Below are 23,211 nucleotides of genomic sequence, written 5' to 3' on the forward strand. Positions count from 1 at the left end.
GATTTAAGCTCAGGTCGTGATCCTAGGGTCTTGGGATTGAGCCCCACGTCAGGCTCTGTGCTGCATGGAGTCTGCTTAAGATTCTCTCCCTCCTTCTGCCCCTCTCCCCTGTTCGTGCTCTCTTCTTTAAAAAAAAAAAAAGGAAATAATATTTAAAAGGCTGAAGGAAACAAATAACCCTTCAGCCTAGATTTCTATACCCAGTGAATAGAGCTTTTCTGAACACTATTCTGGAAGACCTAATCACTTCTCCCTGGCTCTGCCATTAAAACCTGGTCTAAGTCACCATCATCTCTCATCTGGAATATTTCAAAAACCTCCTAACTGGTTTCCATGCTTCTACACTTGCTTCTAAACTTCCCCTAAAGTTTTCTTCTTGAACAGTAGAGTGATCTTAAAATCAAAGCTTATCTCACTCCTCTTCTCAATACGTCCACTGGCTCTGCATTTCACTCAGTAAAATCCAAAGGCCTTGCTGTGGTCCATACACCCTGCATGGGTCTAATCCTTGGTTATTGTTCTGACTTCACATTCTAACACTCTCCCACCTGACCCTCTTCCAAACACTATTCCAGTCACATTGGCCTCATTGCTACTCCTGCATGCAACTTGTACTTAAGAACCATGGCTGGAATAATCTTCCTCCAGGTAGCCACACAGCTCACTCTCTTGCTTCACTCAATGTCTTTCCTCAAGGGTCATATCATCAGAGACCCTTTTAGAACACCCAATCAAAAATAGCACCCCCATTTCCAACACTCTTTAGTCTCTTACCTTGCTTTTTTTCTTTTTGTAGCATTTATCACCATCTGACACTTATTTGTTTATTGACTGTCTTCCCCAACTAGAATGCTAGTTCTATACAGTAGGGATTTTGTCGACCTGTTCACCGCTATATGAGGAATGTGAAATCAACCACTCATACACATATACACACTGCATCCGTACCTCATGTTTTTCTGGAACTCTCCAGTTCCTGACTCCTTGATGCATAAAGACATTTTGGTTCCCTCAAAGGGGCTGGGAGGAGCTCTAAATGACAGGTATTTTAGTACAGTGGCACCATTCTGGGGTGGGAAACCCTGGAAACATTACAAGAGGAAAAGACCAGGGCTTTGCAGATGGTGTCTCACTTGATCATATTACATGGAAAAGTTGGGCCTCTCCCTGCAGGGTCTGAAACATCTCCTTCCTCCCTTCTCAGCCCTGGGGAGTGGGGCAGGGTCAGGAACTGGGATAGAATTAATCAGAGTACTCAGCTCCAAGTCTGCAGCTTGGGTGCCCTTCAGCCACAAACAGCTGTAAAAGAAGAGGAATTTTTATAGAAAAACATTTAGAAAGAAATAAATCAGACATTTATTTGAAGATGAAGGTGATCCTAGAAACAAAAATGCCATGAATTTAGGTCACTGCTACACACCAACCTCTGTTGCAGTCTTGTCGCCCTTCCCTAGTGCCTTTCTCAGCACAGGGCACAGGAGACTGCCCTCTGCAATCTCTGAGCAGGGAGGTGAGGGCTGCCCTGCTGAGCCCAGATTTGGAGGACGGGCTTTCTCCTCCAGCCTCAGCCTGACTTCACTCCCCACTTTCTTTGTGGCTGGAGCATCCTTAAATGCCTTCCTTCCACTACTAGACACATACACAAGCAGCTCTAGATGTATTGTAGAGATCACTTTCAGCCCCGTTCCCTGGATCTTCATGTGTGGCCTTGATGACAAGGGATGGGAAGAACAGAGAACAAGAAAATCCAAGATTAGTGGAGATTGTGTTGGGTCATGTTGAGTGCCAATCACTAGATCCTGCCATATCATTCCTGAAAACATCTCTCTCTCTCAGCTTCTCTTCTGTTCCTTTCCAAAGGCCTCAGGATTATCAGCCCCTGTCCCTAGCCCCTTCCACCCAATTCACTCTGCACACAGATATTCAGCATCCTGGATTGACATATAAACAAATGAACAAACATTTATTGACCCTTGGCCTATTATGTGAGGGTCTTCCCTGCACGCCTACAAGGCAGACATTATTGTGGGAAAGATTTGTATATAGCTATTAAGTCTAATGTGCCAAATTCTGCTAGCTCTTTGTTCAATGTGTGTGTACCAGTAGCTATAAAATAAAATTATAACTATCATAGATCATGAGCCACTTAGAGCTCATGAAGAAACAATACACATTGGCAATCCTTTTGAATGAGTTTGGAATCACACTGCAGTTCAGAGCTAAATATACAAACTAAGTACCTACTCCTCAAGGATTTACCACCCATATAGACATGTAAGCTCCCCATAAAGTGAAGGGGACAGCTGGTAGTGGGCTGATTTAAGTGTTCGAGGTGAACAGCCAAAACAAGGTACTTCACAATTATCTGGTTGTTTCCAGGCAGTCTAGAGAATGACAATTTAGACTAGATTGCCTGACTTAGTGACATGCTATATAGTGACTAATCAGTCAGAATCCTTCTCTAAAACATTCATCATCACACTGCACTCCTGCTCAAGAACACATAATGGCTCCTTATTGCTCCCCACACCAAGTCTAAACATTTCTGCCCAGCTTTTCAAGGCCCTCTGATATTATCTAAACCTACAAAATCAGGTCACTGTTCCTTAACATGCCAAGGCTAGGCTGGTCCTGATGTTACACGCTATTCCTCCAGGCCTCCCTACCCTACAGCCTGAGAAGTGGCATCAGACACTGTGGAGTGAGCAAAGGCTCTGAGGTCAGAAACCTCAGCTCACGGTCCAGCTCTGCCACTCACTGTGCGACCTCAGCCAAGTTATTTATTAATACAAACACTAGCTCTGTTAGAGTGCTTATTAAATGCCAGGGCCAGACTAGGTACTACATTCATTACCTCACAGAATCCTCCCAACAACCAGAGAGAGAGGCATTATTATACTCCCATTTTATAAATGTTAAAACTGAAGCTATGGAAGTTGATTCATCTGCTCAACAAATACCAGATGCTTGGCAACAGGTGCATAACTGTGGGTGAGAGAGAGGAGAACCCTCCTCTCAAGGAGCAGGGAGTGGCTGGTGGTCAGGAACAAACAAGCAAACAAATAAACAAATACACAAACCCAATGATTTATGAAAGTGGTTCATGCTCTAATAAGACAGGGAAGGGGCACCTGGGTGGCTCAGTTGGTTAAGCATCTGACTCTTGATTTCGGCTCAGGTCATGATTTCAAGGTTTGTGAGTTTGAGCCCCACGTTGGGCTCTGTCTATGCTGTCAGCACAGACAGAGCCTGCTTGGGATTCTTTCTCTCCCCCTCTTTCCACCCCTCCCCTACTTGCTTGCTCTCTCTGTCTCAAAATAAATAAACATTTAAAAAGTTAAAAAATAAGATAAGGAAGTGCGATGGACAGTGGTCAGGGGTGAGTAGGGGTAGTCAGGGTGGTCAGGGAAGGCTCCTCAAGGGATGACATTTTAGCTTTCATCATGGGGACTTGAATGTGGTTGAGAAGTCAGCCATGCTAAGACTCAGGGAGCACTGCTCTAAGGAGCAGGAGCAGCAGGTGCAAGTACCCTGAGGTCTGATAAGTCCAGTTTGGGCATAGTGACATGAGCAAAGGGGAGAGGAATGTCAGTGAGGCTGAGAGAAGAAGGGCCAGAACCCACAGGGCCTTGCAGGTCACAGTAAGGAATCAGATTTCTTGCAAGGGAAAGTCATTGAAAGGTTTCAAGTGGAACACTGGACAAGAACTTGATCTAATTTATACCTTGAAAGATCTCTTTGACTGCTGTGTAGAGAAGAGGTTGTCAAGATGCAGAGAGGAAGCTAAGGGTTGGTTAGGAGACTGCTTTCGTTGCCCCAGCAACAGATGGTAGTGATGGTGGTCAGAGTGGATCAGTAGTGATAGGTATGGGGACAAGGAGATGGAATCAGCATATATTCTGCAGCCTGAACTAACAGGATTTGATGATAGATTGGATATGGGAAGTTAGGGAGAAAGAGGAATCAGGACAGCTCCTTATGTTGGTGACATTCAGATAAGGAAGATGGAGACGGGGCAAGAATCAAGAGTTCTGTTTTTGGTCTTTTTAAGTTTTCATACCAAATTAGACATCCATGTGGAGATGTTAAGTAGGCAGTTGGACCTGTGGTCTTGAAGCTTAGTGTGGAAGATTGGGGCATTTCTTCTGGAAGTCATCAGCAGATAGACAGGGTTTAAGGGCATGGGATGCAAGGGGATGAGAGTGTGCAGACCCAAAATAGGCAACTTTGGCAGAGGAATATTTTGAGCTGACGGCAATAGAGAAACAGCAGATACAGGAAAAGCTCTCTACCCTTCTCCTATCTGCCTAAATGTAGAGTATAAATTTTCCTTGGTGAAGGTGTCTTCCCTTCCCTCAACCGCACCAGAAAGAAAAGAGCTCTTAATCATCAGAGACACTCACATCACACTGATGCTGCAGGAGATTGAATCTGCATAACAAACCTTACTAAAATAACACTTAAGTTTAAGTTTCCCTTTCCTACAATTTATCACTCCTAGAAGCTTAAACCTTTTTTTCTTTGTCTTCACAATTTACAGCTTCACAATTTATAGCTCTTTATTAAGCTGGTATATCAAACCCTGGCCTAACTGCTTCTTTGGGTATCAATTCTTTCCTTAAAAGGCCTCCATATACATACATAATAAGCCCTTTCTCCTGTTAACCTGGCTTTTGCCAGTTTAATTTGCAGGGCCCCAGGAACTGAATATAAGAGGGTAGAGAAAAAAGATTTTTCCTCCCCTACAGGTGAAATGCGATTATCTGAAGAGAGAGCAGAGAGAGGGGTCTGAGGACTGAACATGGGGCTCTCCAACACTGAAAGGCCAGCCAGAGGAGGGGATCCAGCAGAGGAAACTGAGGAAGGCAGCCAGTGAAGCTAAAGGAGAGCATGGTGTCCAAGAAGCCAAGAGAAAAGAGGATTTCAAGAAGGAGGGTGGTCAGCCATGTCTAATATTGCTAAGATGCTGAGTAAGCTGAGAACAGGGAAGCCATCACTGGGTTTGCAGAAGGAGGCTGCTGGGGATCTTGCAAGTACAGACTCTGGAAAGGCGGGATAACCTCTTGATTGATGTGGACCCAGAAGAGAAGGAAAGGGAGGAAGGGAGAGGTTGGCTACACTTTTGAGAAGTTTTCCTGTGAAGGGGAGCAGAGAAATGAGGTAGCTGGAGGACAGTGCAGGGGTCAAGGGGGCTGTCTACTAAGAAGGGAGAGGGACGCCTGGGTGGCTCAGGCGGTTAAGTGTCCAACTCTTGATTTCAGCTCAGGTCACGATCTCACGGTTCATGAGTTGGAGCCCCACGTCGGGCTCTGTGCTGGCAGTGCAGAATCCTGCACTGTGCTGTCATAACAGGGCAAATGGTTCCACGTGATGCATGGATTTGGCGTTGTGAGGATAAGAGAGTCTCTGGTGCCTTTTATTTTCTCAGTGAAGTGTGAGCAGAGTGAGGGGTGTGAGAGGCTGGAGGTGGGAAGAGGGGACATAAGCGGTGAGCTGACATCGTAGGAAGGTGGTAGGAGGGCCGGCCTGGTACCCAGGGCCACTGACAGAAGGTTAGATCGGCCAGCATGATGGCACTGTTTTCTCCAGCCACATTCAGCTGCTTGGGTGCAGGTGAGGAATAGGTGGAAAGCTGGCATTTTGATGGTGGCCAAGTGGAGACAGGGGCACAGCACATGGAGAGCAGGGCAAGGAAGTTAAGGGTCCTTGTAGAAGGAGTAAATCTAAACTGGACTGGAAAAGAAGTAAGGGACGGGGGGGTGGCACCTGGGAAGAAGCCCAGTTGATTGAGTGTCCGCCTTCAGCTCAGGTTGTGATCTCGCGGTTTGTGGGTTCAAGTCCCGTGTCGGGCTCTGTGCTGACAGCTCAGAGCCTGGAGCCTCCTTCGTATTCTGTGTCTTCCTCTCTCTCTGCCCCTCCCCCACTCACACTTTGTCTCTCTCTCCTTCAAAAATAAATAAACATTAAAAAAAATTAAAGGGGATGCCTGGGTGGCTCAGTTGGTTAAGTGTCCAACTTCAGCTCAGGTCATGATCTCGCAGTTCGTGAGTTCGAGCCCTGTGTCGGGCTCTGTGCTGACAGCTCAGAGCCTGGAGCCTGCTTCTGATTCTGTGTCTCCCTCTATCTCTCTGCCCCTCCCCCACTCATGCTCTGTCTCTCAAAAATAAAATGTTAAAAAAAATTAAGGAAATAGGACACTGCAGGTCCTGAGGTCCCAGGATCATTGTTCTGGGACAATAGAGGAGAGCTGGAATGACAGAAGGAGGTGGTCAGAGGAAGAGATGTTTGGAGTCAAAAGCTTTGAAGGTAGTGCAGTTCCTGGTCATAGCAAAGACAGAGGTAGAGTGGGGTGGGACAGAGAAGAGCATCTCTATAGACGAGATGGCCGAGGGCCATGCACCCTGGGTTTCAATGGGTCACACTCAGAAGACGGGAGAGGGGTGCAGAGGACGGCAGTGATCAAGACCTCCTCAGTGAGCGAGCAGGAGACGTGCCCTGGTGACTGGCTAGTGAACAGCAGAGCTGAAATTCAAACCCCAGACCAGAGCCCTCGCTCTCTACCTGACCACTGTGTCACCCTCACGTTGTCTCCTGGTGATGCAGATTTTCTCAGTCTGACAACAGAGACATGAACAGCCACCCGCCTGCTGAACGGTGTGTGTCAGGGAGCTTTGTAAGGCACTTTCTGCACGGCAGGCATGAAATCCAGTCTGCTGCCCTGTGGGTACAGGGCACACTACCCACTTCAGCTCTCGGCACACCTGCTTCTGAGATGCTCACTGGGCCAGATGTGTGCTCATTAGTTTGACCACGGTCCCTTGCCATCAAGGACTGTGCTGCTTCAGGAATTTGAGGCTCGTGTGTAGGTGGTGATGGCAGGAAAAGGGACTTAATGCAGCTGCTGGGTTCCTGACATACTGGCTGCATGCTGCACCTCACTCTAAATACAGTGAAGTGCCTGGGTCTACTTCTAGAAGCCCTGGGGTAAAGCCCTCTGCAAACTGAAGCTTTCTTTTTACAAGGCGAATCGTCATCTGATTTTCATATTTTACTTTTTCTTAAACTGGTGCCTAGGTAGACTTGAGAATCTTGCACACAGCCATTCATCCCACAGATATTCCTGGAGCCCCTCCCATGTGCCAAGCCCTGTGCTGGCCAATGGGAGGCACAGCAGAGATCGGAAGACACGGGTGCTGGCAGGACTGGGCACTGGCAGGATAGGGCCCTGCGCTTCTTCGTCATTGGCGCTGACAAAGGCAGGGTTCTCTTCCCTGCCTGCTGCCTGGGGCTTCCAGACCTCCCCCAGCACTGGCTCACCTGCCACCTTTCCTTCCTTACCTTCCATTTAAACATAGAATCCGGGCATCAAAAACTGCATGGTCTCCAAAATGCACCCTGCCCTCCTAAGAAAGGCCAACCAGCCCAACATGGGCAGAGTTTTATGTGTTCCTTTCCCTCTCGGCCCAGGCTGTCTCTGCAGCATTTCTGGCAGGCCCTGGTGTGAGGAGCTCAGAATTCAGAACACTTGGCAGCAGGGAATGAGATGGTGGCCATTTGGAAAGGATTAGGAAGAAGTCACACACAGTGCGATTTGGGGTTTGTGTTTATCTCAACTGTAACTTTCCAGAAAGCTGGGACACCCAATTCCAATAAAAGCTCCCCAAGTATTTTTGGAGGCATTGTGATGGTGCTGGATTGCGTGGGTGGGCATGTTTTTTCCCAGTTTGTGCAATTGTGTTTAGTTACTGGGAAAACTTCTGTCCAATTTGTGAACCAATATCCGGTTCCCAAGGGGTGTGTCCTGGGCAGGATGGGGAGAAGGTAGCACTGCTAGGCTGAGGGCTAGAATTTAACAGGGTCTCCTTAGGGCTGGGGACCAGGGGCTGTGGCCAAGGCCAGGCCATATGGGGAATCAGGGTCGGTGAGAGAGCTGGGACCAGAAGTCTGGCTTCTTTGTTTAGGACTGAACTTTTGCTACCACTCCTGGGGCAACAGGGGCTGAGTCTCAGAATCGTCTGGTGTGGTTTCATGCTAAGCATCGTGTAGGGCCCCAGGCAGGGGAGCAAAGGACCAAGGTGACTCAGCCACAGAGACAGCACTGTCAGCCAGGGGAAGCCCCGCTAGAGTGAGCTGGCTGCTTGCTGCACACCTGCCAGCCGCTGAGAGATCGTTAAACCAATGGCCCAGCGGAGAGGCCAGGGAATAGCCAGTCCCTCTGGCTCCAGAGTGGGGAGGGAGGAGGGGGGAGATTCCTGGAGCCCAGCCTGGGCCCAGCTTTTTGCATTTAAGAAAAATGTTTTTATTACTATGTCCAGTAGTCCAAGGTTGTCAGTTACTAACACTCATTCATTCATTCCATCCATTCAACAAATGTTGATTAATCACCTATTTTGTGCCAAGCATTATGCTTCATGATTTACAGAAATGGTCTCTTTGCTTTAATTATCTCCATCCGTCTCCAGATACAGTGCCCACTTTATAGTAGTCATTCAGTGCATGCCTATTATTGTTAACTGTAGCAGTGACAAGCCCCACTAAGAGCTCCTAGCCTGGAAGAAGAGAAAGGGAGAATAATTTCTGACACCTATGTGCTGGGTCCTGTGACAATTTTGATATAGCTTGCATTATTTCCAGGGAAACTGCCATAGAGACAAATAGTTGCCACAAGTCTGGGGCCAGTAAGAGGGACTTCATAGAAGGTCTCGCTCTAGTGGCCCCATTTGAGTTGGGCTTTGAGGACCAAGTTCACTGGGTAGAAAATGGAGAGAAAGGGAAGAGCATTGCAGGTCAAGAGAACAACAAAAGCCATGGCCTGGAGGCTCAAAGTGCCTATAGTTTGGGGATGGGGGTGAGTGGGAAGGGTTGGGGTGTAGTGGGGTGGGGAGTAGGGGAGGGATGGCCAGAAGTTAAGAGTGGCTAAGGAGGGGGGTGCATTGGCAGGTCCTTGGTTTCATGTGCTCCCCTAACATCTGGGCATGTTTGCCTCCAGGATAAGACCTTGAGCAGAGCCTTTCATAAACCAGCTGGCCCTTGGGAACTGAGCTGGCTATATCCCCAGACTTTCCCTGCTGGTGTGTGGACCTTCTTTCTGGCCCTTATTCGGTTTTCTGTCCTCACCTCTCCGTGTCCACTGCTGCTAGCCCAAGTGCAAGGCTGAGGGCCCTCAAGTCATGGGGTCCCCTCTCTGAGCAGGAGCTTGGGACAAAGTTCCCTTCCACACAGGCTCCCAGAGTTCTGGTGAGCTCTGCACAAAGCACTATGCTTATCTACCTTCTCTCATCTGCCCGGAAGTCTCCCTCCCAGAGAGGAGCAGTTGTAAACGATGGAAAGCAAGCAGCCCTCAGTTCATTGAAGCCATTGGGTTTGCGAGGAGCACAGCAGAGCCAAATCCAAGTCCTTAAATTGTGCTTGAGCCCTTGCTGATACCTCCTCATGTTCTCCTCCTCCACCCCCACCTCCCAGCAGACTGAAGACCTGGCTGTGATCCTTCCCCGTTGGTGGTAATGAGGGGCTCAGGGGCAGCAGAGAGGATGCTGGGTGGTCAAGAGTCCTGAATCTTCTATCCTGCCAATGACGCACTTGCTGTGTGATCCCAAGCAAGTCGCTCAACCTCCCTGAGCCTATTTCTTCATCTGTGAAATGGGATAATAGCTTCCTCTTTGCTGTCCTTGGGTTTTTGAAAGGTTCCTGAGTAAACATGTTTTCCGGTGAAAGCATGGTAGACCGGCAAGCATGACATGAGGGGGAGACCACCAGCAAGAGTGATAAGGCTTCAGCTCTCGCTCCTGCTCCCCAGAACAGAGGCCCTGGGTGCTGGCACAGTAGAGTCTGGAGAGGGGAGATGCTGGCAGCCCCTGCAGCCTCCCCTGTCCTGCCCTAGGAGGCCTCTGACTGGGAATGCTTCTCTGCCCATCAGGGGCACTGAGGTAGCCCCAGGGTAAAGAGGACCTGGAGCGACACCCTGGTTCCTGCCCACAGGGTGGCTACTCACTGCAGTGCTGTCCTCCAGTGGCCTCCCCCTGCAGTCCCATCTCAGAGAAGCATGGCAGGGCCTGACTTCAGCCACCTCTGCCTCTGCTGCTCTCAGCTCCATCACCTCCCCCTAAGCCCGAGCACTGCCAAGAGGCCCTAGCCCACCTGGGAAACCAGGGGTTCGGGCAGCAGTTGGCCCACCAGGGCTCCATTCTGAGAGTGGAGAACAGAGAAGCACCAGGAGACACTGGTCTAACCCACCACTCAATCATCCATTCAATTATTCCCTAAATAGGTTCTTTAAAAAGATTACCAGAGCACACACATGTGAAGAATTAGTAAGACGTTCTAGTTGAGGAACCAAATAAAATGCATTTTAAAAAGCACCCTCCCAGGCCAGTTATGTAACAGTGCAGGACAGCAACACACCCCAGAGGCAGTGGCCAATGAGAGGGCAGCAGATGCCATGCTGCAGGTGTGACTGGGACCCAGAGGGTTGTGCACAGGGTGGTGTGTATGGGTGAGCTGCAGGGGGTGAGTACTGCCTCAGTTTCCCTCCTGTGCAGTGAGGCAACTTGCCAATGGGGCCACTTCTGGGCAGCTGATGGTTCCTGAGGGCTTGCCAGGCATTGCACACACGGACTAGCTCCCTCAGTCCTTAAAGTAACTCCACGGGGCAGGAGCCATCGTTATCCTCACTTTCTAGAGGAAACACAGGTGAGGAGAGGTATATCTACGCACCAGGAGCCCATGGATTGTAAGTGGCAGAACGGGGACCGGAAGTCAAGCCGGCAGGCTGCATAGCTGGCGTGTTTAGTCCACAGTATACTGCACTGGGAGAATGGGAGCAAATCACCTTCCTAGACGTGAGAACGTCAGAGCTGGAAGGGACCCCAGGGACTGCAGGGACTCCCTCCTTTTAGGAATGGAGAAACTGAGGTAGTGGGAGGTGATGTGTCCTGTCCAAAGCCACAGGGCCAGTGAGTGGCAGAGGTGGGTCTCAGCTGCCAGCCCCTGATTCACTGCTGCTTCTCTACACCCTGGCTAGTAGAGGTGCAGCCTGGGGACCAGTGATATGGATGTCACTGAAAGCCCGTGAGGAATGCAGAGTCTCAGGTTCCTCCAGACCTACTGGGCAGACACCTGCGTGTTGACAAGAATCAGAGATTCACATGTACTTTATAGTTTGAGAAGCACTGCTCTGTGCTACTCTGCCTTCCTGCCCTGCAGTATGTATTACTGTGAGCACAACAATACTGTATCCAGATACAGTAAAACCTGAAATTATAAAATTCTGGCATCTCTATCCTGGGCTCACCTGGGGGTGAGTCCTCTGGGATCTAGGGGAAGCAGAGCAGGTCCCCCACAGCTCGATCCTTCAAGGACACAAGTACACCAGTCACCGCTGACTGCTACTGAGCTGGGAGCTTAGTCCTGAGCTGGGGTTGCCAAGCCCAAGGAAGGGGTGACACTCACAGACAGGGTCCAGAGCATCCTCCCCCATCACCACTGATGGCTAGCAGAGGCAGCCTAGAGTGCCGTGAGGAACAGCTAGATTGGAGGCGGGCCTGGGAATGGCAGATTCAGGACAAAACTCCCTGGGGCAGAGCCTGACAGCAAGGGTGGCATCCAAGGGCTGGCTTGGGCTGAGGGCCTGGGGGTTTTGATTCTCTCTCTGCTCTCTCCTGGCACCTCCTCTACTACTGTGAAAGGCTCTTCTCAATCCCATGGAAAGTCCTATGTCCTCATAGCCTCAAGCCCCTCCACCTCCCGACTCTTCCCTACACAGAAATCCTGCCCCCTGCCCCTGAGTGCAGTCAGAGCTTGAGACTGCCCAGTGTGCCCACCTCAGCCCACACACATTCCGGTCTGCTGGCTGGCATCCCCTGTCCCAGCCCTTGGGCCCTGGGGAAGGGAGTGGAACTAGACAGCAGCCAGGGGAGGGTCAGAAGACTGGGGAAGACCCAGGCTAGGAGTGACCACAGGAACACAGTGGCTTTTTGCTCTGTCTCTCAGCTCCTCTGAATCTGAGGCGGCCATACAGGGGCAAGGAGAGTCCCATTGTAGATGACAGGGCTGGGGGCACCACACCCCACCTTCAAACACAGACCACCTTCAGATGGAGTAGGAGCTTTTCCCTGGAGGACACCTCGAAGGCACCTGACTGACTTGGCTGCTCCTGAGATGTCCTATTCTCCTTTCTATAAGCTCTTCCCTTTTCTCCCTGAGGTACAGCTAAATGTTCCCCTGACCTGCTGTGTGACCTTGGGAACCTCTCCCCCTCTCTGAACCTTATGTGAAATGAACAAGGCTAAATTAGCCCTCTTCAGGCGGGTCTTGGAGGAGCTCTAGGGGGTCCTCGGAGAAGCTTTTGGGGAGAGCATGGCATCCAAGAGTAGGCCTGACGGGCAGGGCTCCAATCAGAGCAGCTTTGCTACTGTCTGTTTTCTATAATGGGAGGCTTGTTGGCTTTTGTTGGCAAAATGGTCTAAATGCTTGGGAGACTTTTATGGTAGTGTCTAGCTGGGATCCCTGAGGGGTAGATCTTTGCTCCTGTGGCACAATTTGGGCCATTCCAGGCTGTGGCCCAGTCAGGGCTGAGGGGAAGAATGCTCTCCTTCAGCTGGCTCGGCCCAGGAGTGGTGGGAGACGGTCCCCAGGAGTGCAGGGGACAGGACGGAAGAGGCTCCAGGTACCCCTCTCTCTCATCTTTGATGGCCTGGCAGCTATTCCCATCTGTTCCTCTTTCCTGCCATTCTTCATTCACCCGGAACTTCCCAAAGGAAGCAATTCTCATTAAAGCAATGGAGGCTAAAAATGCTGAAGCCACAGACTTGTTCAAGGGGCGGCTCAGCCCCAGGGACTGAATGCAATCCTGGAGAAAACTAAGTGGCAGTCTGTGGCCTGTTTCCATGGAACAAGCAGCTGGATAACTGGTCTCTGTCAGGCCATGGAGAGGTATAGGCTCAGCTTGGGGGAGACCAGACAGTCCCTCACTTGGAAGGGGCTGGCCACAGAAGCCACGAAGACAGCAGTATCCACTGACTCAGCAATTTCACCACTGAGAATTCAACCCAAGGAGATATTACAGGAGGAAAAGGCCATCTGCATAAAGATGATCACTGTGGCATTACTCAAAATAGCCCCAAACAGGGAACCACCCGGCTTCCCAGCAATAGGGGTAGTAAATTATAGAACATCAACCAGATGGAATATTATGCACCCACTAAAATTAGCATGTGAAGGCTATGTGGAAACCTAGAAACAACACTGATGATAAAATGTTAACAAAAGGGAAGCAGCTTAGCACAGATCAGTTCTCTTTCTTTTCCCTATGAAAGGTGTGCCAGAGAACTACAGTTGTATTATGAGTGATTTGCTCTCTTGTTCACTGAATAAATAATGATCGAGTGTCCACCATGTGCTGGGGTCAGGGCTGGATGCTGCGGATGGGTGTGGATGAGAATGCGTTTCCTTAAAGGTCCTTCAAAGCTGTCATAGCACCATCTTTCAATAAAAAATAGTTGATGGGGGAAATAAGTGAGGAAAGGGGCTCCATTCCTTCTGGGTAATGTTATTTGCCTCCTGGGATCAGAACCACCTCCAGCTGGATTACATACATGTTAGAAGAAAACCGAATGTAAATGTGGCGGTGACATTTCGGTCTTATAATGTCTTAGTTTCCTTTGAAGTGAAAACAGTTTTAAAAATCCATGTGAAAAAAAGAGGAAAAAAGTTAGGACTTGTTACTAATCTCGCGGCTGAATAATTAAGTGTGCCTAATTCTGAAAGTAGCAAGCTAAATTATGCAGTGTCAACAGTGACAACTCTCTTATACCTACACCATCCCGTCTAGAGCGGCGTGGTTTTAACTTTATAGCTCAAATACGCTGCCAGCAAACCTAATAAAAGGAAGCAAAAATATTTCTGTTTATATCAAGCTGCCATTTGAGAAAGACTTTTAAATATGTTCTTCCCTATGTGTAAATCTGACAGCAGTTGCATAATTAAAACCCCAGTAGAGAGTTTCCTTTTAATCTTTTCAAAGTAAACCAGTAAAACATCCTTTAGGATGTGAAACGATGGATTAATACCCTTTGGATTGCTTGAATATCTTTGAGCTAGAGCACTGCCTCCAAGAATATTGTTTAGTGCGAACAGAACACAAGCCACCATCTTTACCTGGAGGAGTTCATGTAATCACAGGAGATGCAGATAATGATCTGCCAAAGGCCACACATGGATCTACGATGAGCTAGACTTGTCTTGGATTTTGTTAAATGGAGGAATGAATAAATGAATGCATTCACATTAAAACAAACTTGATTTCAACCCCTTAGGAATATGTCACATCGCATAAATGAAAGAAATAATACTACTCAGGGTTTCAGTTCAGTGTAAGCAATCAATATGAATAATTTAGACCACAAAGTGGATTTGTATTTTGCTTGAGCTATTCAGGCTGACTTCCTACACAGCCTCAACTACTGCTGAACAATCACTGGCAAATTTTCCCACTGGATCTGTACCATGTGGACACACATGTGTCTATACCACTGCAAACTACCTAGCTCTGGTATGGGGCCCTGTTCAAGCCAAATGTCCAGACAAATATTCCATGTTATCATGGTGTTCCATCTAACCCTAAATACAGCCACATGTGTGTCTCCCTCTAGCTGAAGGCCCATTCCTGCCACTTCTTCCCTTTCCCTGTGTGTGTGTGTGTGTGTGTGTGTGTGTGTGTGTGCGCGTGTGCGTGCGCGCACGCACACACACACACACACACACACACACACACACACACTGGGGCAAAAGAACGCAGAAAGCAAGTGGTTTCCATCTCTGTACCATTCTGATAAACACCAGAAGGTCTCCTACTTGTTAGTACCTGTCTCTGACCTTCTTGGTATTGGCTCTTGCCTTCCCAGATGTCTTAGACCTGCCAGATGCTTCTCATCTGTCTGACCTCTAACATATGTTTGATCATTCAAGTGTTCTCTGGACTTAATCAGTTCTTGGCCTGACCAACAGACCAGTTCTCCTGCCCAGCCCTGCCCTGATGTCAGACCATCCCCCACACACCCATTATTAAATACTTCAGTCTCAAACAAGAAGGTGTCCGCCACTTATATGCATGAAACTGGTAGACCAAACACTGCACAACATGAATTCTCGATCCAGCTGAACATATAATTAACTGTGACCTGAGACAATTTCCTTAGAACTTTGCACCACACGGGACTGGACTAAAGGTCTCCTCCTTGTTCTAATCATCTTTAGTGAAAATAGCCAGGATATGTTGCCCATAAATGCTATGATCCATCTGCTGTGGAATATGCTTTAACCTGTGTCTTATAGAATAAGCTTTAACTTTTCAAAACGTAGCACCGGGCCTGACATACACAATACATCAATATTTATAGAATAAATAAAGGAAGATTTGTCCATATGAACATCTAGATGAATCATTTAGCAGGGTCCATGCACCACAAAAGAGGAATGCCCACCGTTGCATGGACCATCTATACCAAGATATCCACTGATCAGAGAAAACGGAGTGCATGCTAATTTTCCTCTTCACTGGATGAGGTGGCAGGCAGAGAATCCTGACTGCCCATTTTGGACCAAGCTGTGGCTTCCTGAGCTGCTAAATCCACAAAAGCACCAATACTAATAATAATTGTCTCTGAAGACTCAGGGCATTTAAGGGAAAGAAATGATGTAAGCAGAAGAAAAACTGATGTATGTAGACCTTTACTTACATCCCATCTAAGTATATTTGGCAAGAGAAGGCTGAAATGACAACCATGCTACTTTGGGATTCAGCAGAACTTATCTGACAGAAGTGACCAGTTTGAACCAGTGCTCCAGGCCATGGCAGCACGTGGATCCTGCTACTCGTGTAGCTGTCTTGGCATCCCTGCAAAGGTCTAGTTCACTGCTAAGTTGTCCACAGGCTAGTTCCTGTCCCTGAGTGTAGCTCCCCTGAGAGATGAATGTCTCCGTGCAGCAGATTTTGGAAACAATGTGCTGGGTCATTCGTAACACAGCCACATGCTTCGCTGTAGCCCTCCTACACTGCTTGCCTACATCTGAAAACACAAATCAAGAAAGAGAACATAGTTCCTTTCTGCTTGACTAAAGAACAGCCACTCCTGCCAGTAGCTTAAAGGCTGGGGCTTGGAACAATTTGCCAACACACAGACTTGATTTCGTGCAAGGACTGAGAGAAGCTTTAGAAGCTGTGGCTGGGCAGTGCATGAAGAAATTGATGGGTGCTCATCCGAGAGGTACAGAGACCAACAGGTCACTGGCATGGGGCCCCATCTGGATGGACTCACTCCCTGTAGGGGAAGAGGACACTGCTAACACCTCTCCCTTTAGCGTGTACGTTCCATTAGGAAGCTGAAGCCAGAGCATGTAACCGGGAGAGAAATGCTGTGGCCATCCAATATGTGCACAGGTGTGCCTCTAGGTGGAAGAAAGAAAAAGGGTGTGTTTCCAAGAGGAAGAGCACAAATCAGTAATGAGCTATGAGTGCATGATGTCATCCTCTAGGACTAAGCATCCTTAGTACTTTTAAAGCACTTAAAAAAAAAAAACCAACTCTAGTTGCTATAGCAACTTGATGCAGCTCTTACAAGGGGATTTTTTTGAGGGGGGTCATTTTATATCTTCAATCACCATAACAACATGATATAGCTTTTAAAAGGTATTTTTACCAAATTTGTGTGTGCTTTGGGCTTGGGCCATATTTGCCATTTCTATTTAAAATAATCAGATGAAGCATGACACATGAAAAATCATTGAAGGAAAGGAAGCCCTTTCGTAGACTATACATATACACTCAGAGAGACATCTCTAAGCTGCTCATATCCTGCACATGGATGAAGTCTTTCTCTGCCTCCCAGCAGCCATCTGTGATGGCTTACACTGGCCAGTTGGTATGCCCACCTCTGAGCTGGCATACAAAACCAGCCCAGAGCCTACCCATGGAAGTTGTGTCTATGCAATCCTTCACTTCTCAACCCAGTGAAACCAGCCCTCTCCTCCAAAACTACCACCAGGAGATAGTGCCTTGGGGTGACTAGTGACATGGCCAGCCAAATGCCCTCTCCCACCCTGGAGCTCAACGCAGGAGCGGACAGCACACACACACAAAATCTCACCGAAGTGGCAATCCTGTATTTATTCTGCACTCTGTAGTAACTGAGGAGGAGGTCTGTTTCACATGACACCCAGCATCCTCAGAAAGGGGGGATGGGGAAAGTGGGTGACAGGAGAAGAAAAAAGAAGGAAGGGGTGTAGTGCTGAGCAGCCAGTGGCTCCAAGATCTCTATAGGAGAGGCTGGTGGGATGGGGGTGGGGGTGTGAAAGTAGAAGTGGGGGGCTTGAAAGAGTATTTACACATCATATTTTGTGTGGTTCTGAAACCGTGAACTGTTTATACCAAACATAAGAAGGAATGATAAAAAGTATGGAGAAACTGCCCCCTCCCCACCCCACCCGGTTACCCCTTGGTGCCACTATTGGTTGGAAAAGATGGCAAGGTAACGAGAGAGGTCAAGAAATTGGAGGAGAAGCTGGGAAGCGGGTGGAGGGAGAAGGGGGAGAAAATCCAAGTGGGAAGGAGGGCGGAATAAGAGCTCTGAAATCCTGGCCTCAGAGTCTAACGGGCTTTTCTTTGGTGGAGAGGAAGGTGTAGACTGTAGGAGTAGCGGGTGGGAAGGAGATCAAGGAAAGTGTTCGTCCTCCCCAGGGTAAAGGGCTAGAGGATGCTGAAGAAAAACATGTGGAAAAGAAGAAAGAAAAGAGATTAAAAAAAAAAAAAGATAAAAACGTGGTGAGTGGAGGGAAAGGGGGCTTCCCAAATCATCTGCATGAGGAAACAGACCCAGGGGGCGTGAGAAATAGAAGGAAATAGAAGGCCCTAGACGCTTATTCTCACAAGTCCTTTTAGAGGAGAAAACTGAGGCGCACAAAGGTCAAGTTACGGAGCTGGGAAGCGCTAGAGCGCGCGGGCGGCCGCGGGTCAGCCCAGTGGCTGGGTGAGGGTTCTCCCCATTGGGCCGTACTGCCTGGCGAGTCAACGCTGGGTGAGCGCCAGAGATGGGTCTCCCAGGCCACTTACCGCGCCGAAAGCCAGTTAAGAAAGAGAAGGGTCAGGGGGAGGGGGACCGGCGGAGGGGTGAGGGCAAGACGAAACTAGGCAGTGGGGCATTAGAAGGGAAGGGGGAAGCCGAGGGACGCAGACCAGCCGCCGAGCGGTAGAAAGGGTGGCAGGTGAAAGGCGCGGAGAGGAAAGACGCGCGCGGGGCGCGCTGCTCACCTATGGTGGATACCACTGTGCCCACGAAGTAGAAGGCGCCAGGGAAGTCCCAGCGCGGGCGCAGCGCGTCTGCTCGGACGCCGGCAGCCAGCGCGGCCTCGTAGTGCCGGAGGAAGGCGCGCAGCTCTGGCTCCGCCACGCCGTGCGCCGCGCTGAAGTTGCGCAGCGTGGCGCCCCAGCGCGCCCGCGCCTCCGCCTCGCCCGGGCTCTCGAGCGCCGAGAAGACTGTGGCGCCCGCCACCAGGTAGAGGCCGATGAGCGCCGCCAGCAGCACGAAGCGACCCGTGTCCTCGTTGAGGTGCGAGCGTCGGCAGCAGCAGCAGCAGCAGGAGGGGCGCGGCAGGCGGCGGCGGCAGCGGCGGGGCGGGGGCCGGGGGCTGCGGGAGGACATGGTCCGGAGCTCAGCCCCAGGGCCGGGGCGGCGCTCGGGGCCCGGGCCGCGACATCCCCCCCGCGGGAGCAGAAGCGTGAGGATGGTGGCCAGGGGTCGGGGGCCGCCGCGGAGCCCCTTGCCGCTTCTCCCAGAGCCCGGACGGCGGGGCGCCTCGCCTCCGCCTCCTCCTTGGCACTCAGGCCGCACACGGGTCCCGCGGCCCTTGGGGTTCCCGGGCTGGGACGCTCCTCTCCGCGCCCCGACGCCTCGCCGGCTCCCGCGGCTCCTCACCAGCCACCCTCGGGCGCGGGGGTCTGAAGCTAGGCCCCTGCCGCCCTGTGGCCGGCGTCCGCGGGGCCCCGGGCCTCATACTCTTCTCCAGACAGGCCGCGGGCTGCGGGCGGGGCGGGCTGGGGAACCCGGGAGCCTAAGACTGGGACGCCGCAGCAGGGCACGAAGAGAGCCCCTGGGGTCGTCCCATGAGGCGTTCCCTGCTTGGCGGCTCCCAGGCTCAGGCTGCACCGGCAGTCCAGCTCCCACCCCCGGGCCTGAGCCGGCGGCGTCGGCTTCGGAGCCTCAGAACCGAGCCGAGTCCCGGGAAGCGCTCCCTTTCCAGCTCCAGCCGGAGAGCCGCCCGGCACGGAGAGGCGGAGTCACCGGCGCCCGGGGCGGGGTGTTGAAGGCGGGGGGGGGGGGGGGGGAGATAAGGATGGGAGGGAAGGGGTGGGGAGTTGGGCTGCTGCGACGCCTCCCAGTCGTTCCGGCGGCATTAAATGCGGGGCACCGAAGCAGGTGTCCGGACTGCGGTGCTGGCTACCACCCTGTCGGGGAACCCCGTCCGTCCCCTCCCTGAGTTTCGGCTTCGGAATCCCTTTCTTATCTCCAAGCTGCCGCCAAACTTTGCTCAACTTGGTGGTGCCCTGAGGTCGCAGGGCGTTGGGGGCCACACAACGCGAATCCCCCGACACCCGGTTCTTGGGCTGCAACCGAAGTTTAAGTTCCCTCTTCTTCCTGGATCCTTCCGCAGCGCTAGGTCTCTGAGGGTTCCTTTGCAGAAATGATCCCGCCTGGGAAGGAATGGGGGTGGGGTCACTCGGCTCTTGGAGACCCGGGAGTGAGGGAGTCTCCTCCCCTTCCCAACCTAGCAGGCGGCCGGCGTCAGCACCGCGGACAGCGCATCGGTGCGGCAGCCGGGGGGCGGGCGGCTCTAGGGCTGCCGGGGCCCGCAGCGCGGGGCGAGGCCCGTCATCCTGCTGCGCGGTGCTCCCCAAACCCTGTTTCCCTTTCTCCTTCTCCTGTGTTCCCCCAGTCAGCGGCAGGTACAGTTGCTGAAGCAGAGTGCTGACAGGGCGAGGACGCTGCGGAGCAGAGACAGGGGAGGAGTCAGGGGATCGAGGTGCCACCGGAGGAGGAGGAGGCGTCCAAACCCACCCTGCTGCTGGGTCTTCTTTTGCCACCAGCCCCCTTGCCCCTCCAGCCCAGGATCGGGGAGTCTGGATAGGAACCTGGCTGCGGTGGGGTGGGTAGAAGGGTATAGGAAGCTCACTAGAGGGCTCTCAGGAGGCCGGCGTGGGGGGCGGGGAAAGGGTGTGCTTTTGAGTGTGGCGGGGGCGGGGAATCGTCGTCCCCTGGTCCCGCCGCTCCCGGGAAACAGCAGGTGCTCCGCGCTACCGCGGGAGCTTCTCCGCGAACACAGTCTGGGTTTGGCCTGGGTCACAAAGTTCTGTGGTGAGGAACACCTTAGGTACGGACGAAACACCACCTTATTCAGGCAGCCAGCCCCTTCTCTGCCCCCTTCCGATGACGATGATGAATCCACGCAGATACAGAAAATAAAAACAATGATGGTAACTGTATTTAAATACCCTAGGTGGGTGAACTGGGGCAAAATGCAGAACTGTTTCCCCACCCCATTTCCCAAGCTATCTGGCCTCCACAATAGAAAACACTGAGCTAAGGTCGACCAAAAGTGGTGGCAGCATCGTCCGACCCCTCAGGGTCCAGGTGCTCAAAGTGGTTCCTGAAGGAGCCTCAGTCCACTCACTGAGCATTCCCCTGCTTAGAAACCAAGTACCTCTGACCCCATGCCCCCACATGGAGACTGGAGGTGGGTGGGGAGCAGGAAAGCTGGCAGAAAGCTAAAAGGCATCTGACTTGGGATGTTGATTTGCTTAAACCAGGCACATTGGAGACTTGGATCTTCCTAGAAATGCTGTTCCAGTTTGTAGATGGAGCCAACTGCACTCCCCTCCGTGTTAGGGAGGGACAGATGAGAAGAGGATCCATCACCATAGTCAGAATTAGGCTTTCTGGCTGTGGGTGGCACGTGTCATGTTTTGCAATGATCTTATTAGAAAGGGGCAGGGGAATCTTTGCGTGAAGGGGAGAATCTCATAGTGGGAGACTTAAGCAAACACAGATTATTGCCTTCTCAGACTATTGCTTTATTTGCAAAATGCCCTTCAATTACTCTTTTTCCAAGGCTTTGCCTCCCTTGGGCTCTCCACTGGTGTTGCCCCAACTTGTTCTGTCTTCCCTATGATACTCCCATCTCTACAAATTCCTGAAGGCAGGGGGGACAGCCCAGCCATAGGCCTTCAGGGCTGGGTTCCACTTGACCGAAGTATCTGACAGACGCCCTGAGAAGTATCATTCCAGGAGTCGGCCCTAGAAGCCTCTAGAGGCAGCTGAAGGGCATTGCCAGACCTCAGGGCCTTTCTTTGCCCAGAATCCCAGGGCAGTGACAGAGTGCTTTGCTGCAGTGTTCTGTGCCTCTGGACCAGCTCCTTGCTCAGTTGGCAAAGGGCCTGCCTTGTCCTCCAGCTTGTTATTCTAGCTTGATTAGCAGCAAATCCCTGGCATCAGTCTCAGCTCTGAATGATCTAATCAATTTATATAATAGGAAAATGATGAGTTCCCTGCACATAGGCACGGGTCCTTTGAGGGACCAGCCCCATGATGAATGCCACTTTGTCCACTGAATCAATATTTAAGCCACTGATTTCCAGCTGGCTATCCTCAAAGCCTTCACCTTGGCCCTGAATTACTGCAAGAGCCTCTGAGGGATGAAGACTTGCTATCTGAGATGTCTCCCTTTTTAGCTCCATCTTGCCTGCATCTGCCAGTCATTGCTGTGCCCATGCCATTTGATCTGATCACTTGACTAATGTCCCTAGACCTCAGTCTTCCATGGTCCCCCAAAGATATTAAAACCCTGCTATTCAAACCCTTGATGATATGATTCCCAGCAAATCATTCCAGGCTCCCTTTCTACTACATCTTGCTTATCCAAGTGCTCCATACTCAGCCCAGTCATCAGGCCTTTGCTAATGCTATGGCCCCTGCCAGAGTGCCATCTTCTTTCTCCTCCTCTCCAGCTCTTCAAATATACAGCTCAGCTCAGGTTAGAACTTTTTTCCAGAAAAATTTTCCTTTGTAGGATATTTTGACCCAATCACTTTGATGCCATCATTTCAATCCTAAGATCATTTGATTCTGCTATGCCCTCAAGAACTTCAAATAAGACATCTGAATGGGCACAGGTCTTCTCTTTTTCTCTATTGCTGCCATTTGTTAAAATTTTTTTTTCAATGTTTATTTATTTTTGGGACAGAGACAGAGTATGAACGGGGGAGGGGCAAAGAGAGAGGGAGACACAGAATCGGAAACAGGCTCCAGGCTCTGAGCCATCAGCCCAGAGCCTGACGCGGGGCTCGAACTCAGGGACCGCGAGATCGTGACCTGGCTGAAGTCGGACGCCTAACCGACTGTGCCACTCAGGCGCCCCTCTATTGCTGCCATTTGTAAAAGAAAACACAATGACAGGAATGTAAACCAGGAAAATTGGGAAAGGTCAACTGCACCCAATTGGCAGCTCTACTCTATGTATATATCCAAGATCAGTGAAAAGATATATCCACACAAAAGCTTGTCAGTGAATGTTCATAGCAGTATTATCAATAATAGCCAAAAAGTGGAAACAACCCATCAAGTTCATAAGTGTCCATCAACTTATGAATGGATAAGTACAATGGGATATATCCATACAATGACATATTCAAGCATAAAAAGGAATGAAGTACTGAACACATGCTACAACGTGAATGGATCTTGAAAGTATTAAGTATTAAGATGCCAGTCACAAAAGATGATGCATTGTATGATCTCATTTATAAGAAATGTCCAGAATAGGAGAATCCATAAAGATAGAAATAACTTAGTGGTTGCTTAAAGGCAAGGAATTGAGGAGGAATAGGAGTGACTGCTAATGAGTATAGGAGTTTCCTTGAGGGTTATAAAAATATTCTAAAATTGTGGTGATGATTACACAGTTATGAGAATATACTAAAAAGGATCAAATTGTATATTTTAAATGGGTGGATTGTATACTATGTGAATTGCATCTCAATAAAGCTATTAAAAATACACCTACAACTAGTTGACCAAATTTTTATTGAAAAAATGGAAATAGGAAAGAACTGATCCCAAGGAACATGATTTCTTTAAAATAAAAAAATAGGAAAAATTGGGAAAAGTT

The 23,211-nt window shown here is 50.2% G+C and overlaps 1 protein-coding gene across 1 annotated transcript in view; it reads right to left on the reverse strand.

The window, feature by feature from the left end:
- Positions 1 to 18,692, reverse strand: part of KCNK12 (potassium two pore domain channel subfamily K member 12) — a 49,146-nt gene extending 30,454 nt beyond the window's left edge. The window contains exon 1 of the mRNA XM_047853456.1: positions 18,302 to 18,692. Coding sequence (XP_047709412.1) covers positions 18,302 to 18,692 — 391 coding nt within the window. The remainder of the gene's footprint in view (positions 1 to 18,301) is intronic.
- Positions 18,693 to 23,211: the final 4,519 nt, after the last annotated feature.

Source organism: Prionailurus viverrinus, chromosome A3 (assembly GCF_022837055.1).
Source record: "Prionailurus viverrinus isolate Anna chromosome A3, UM_Priviv_1.0, whole genome shotgun sequence".
NCBI classification, from domain to species: Eukaryota; Metazoa; Chordata; class Mammalia; order Carnivora; family Felidae; genus Prionailurus; species Prionailurus viverrinus.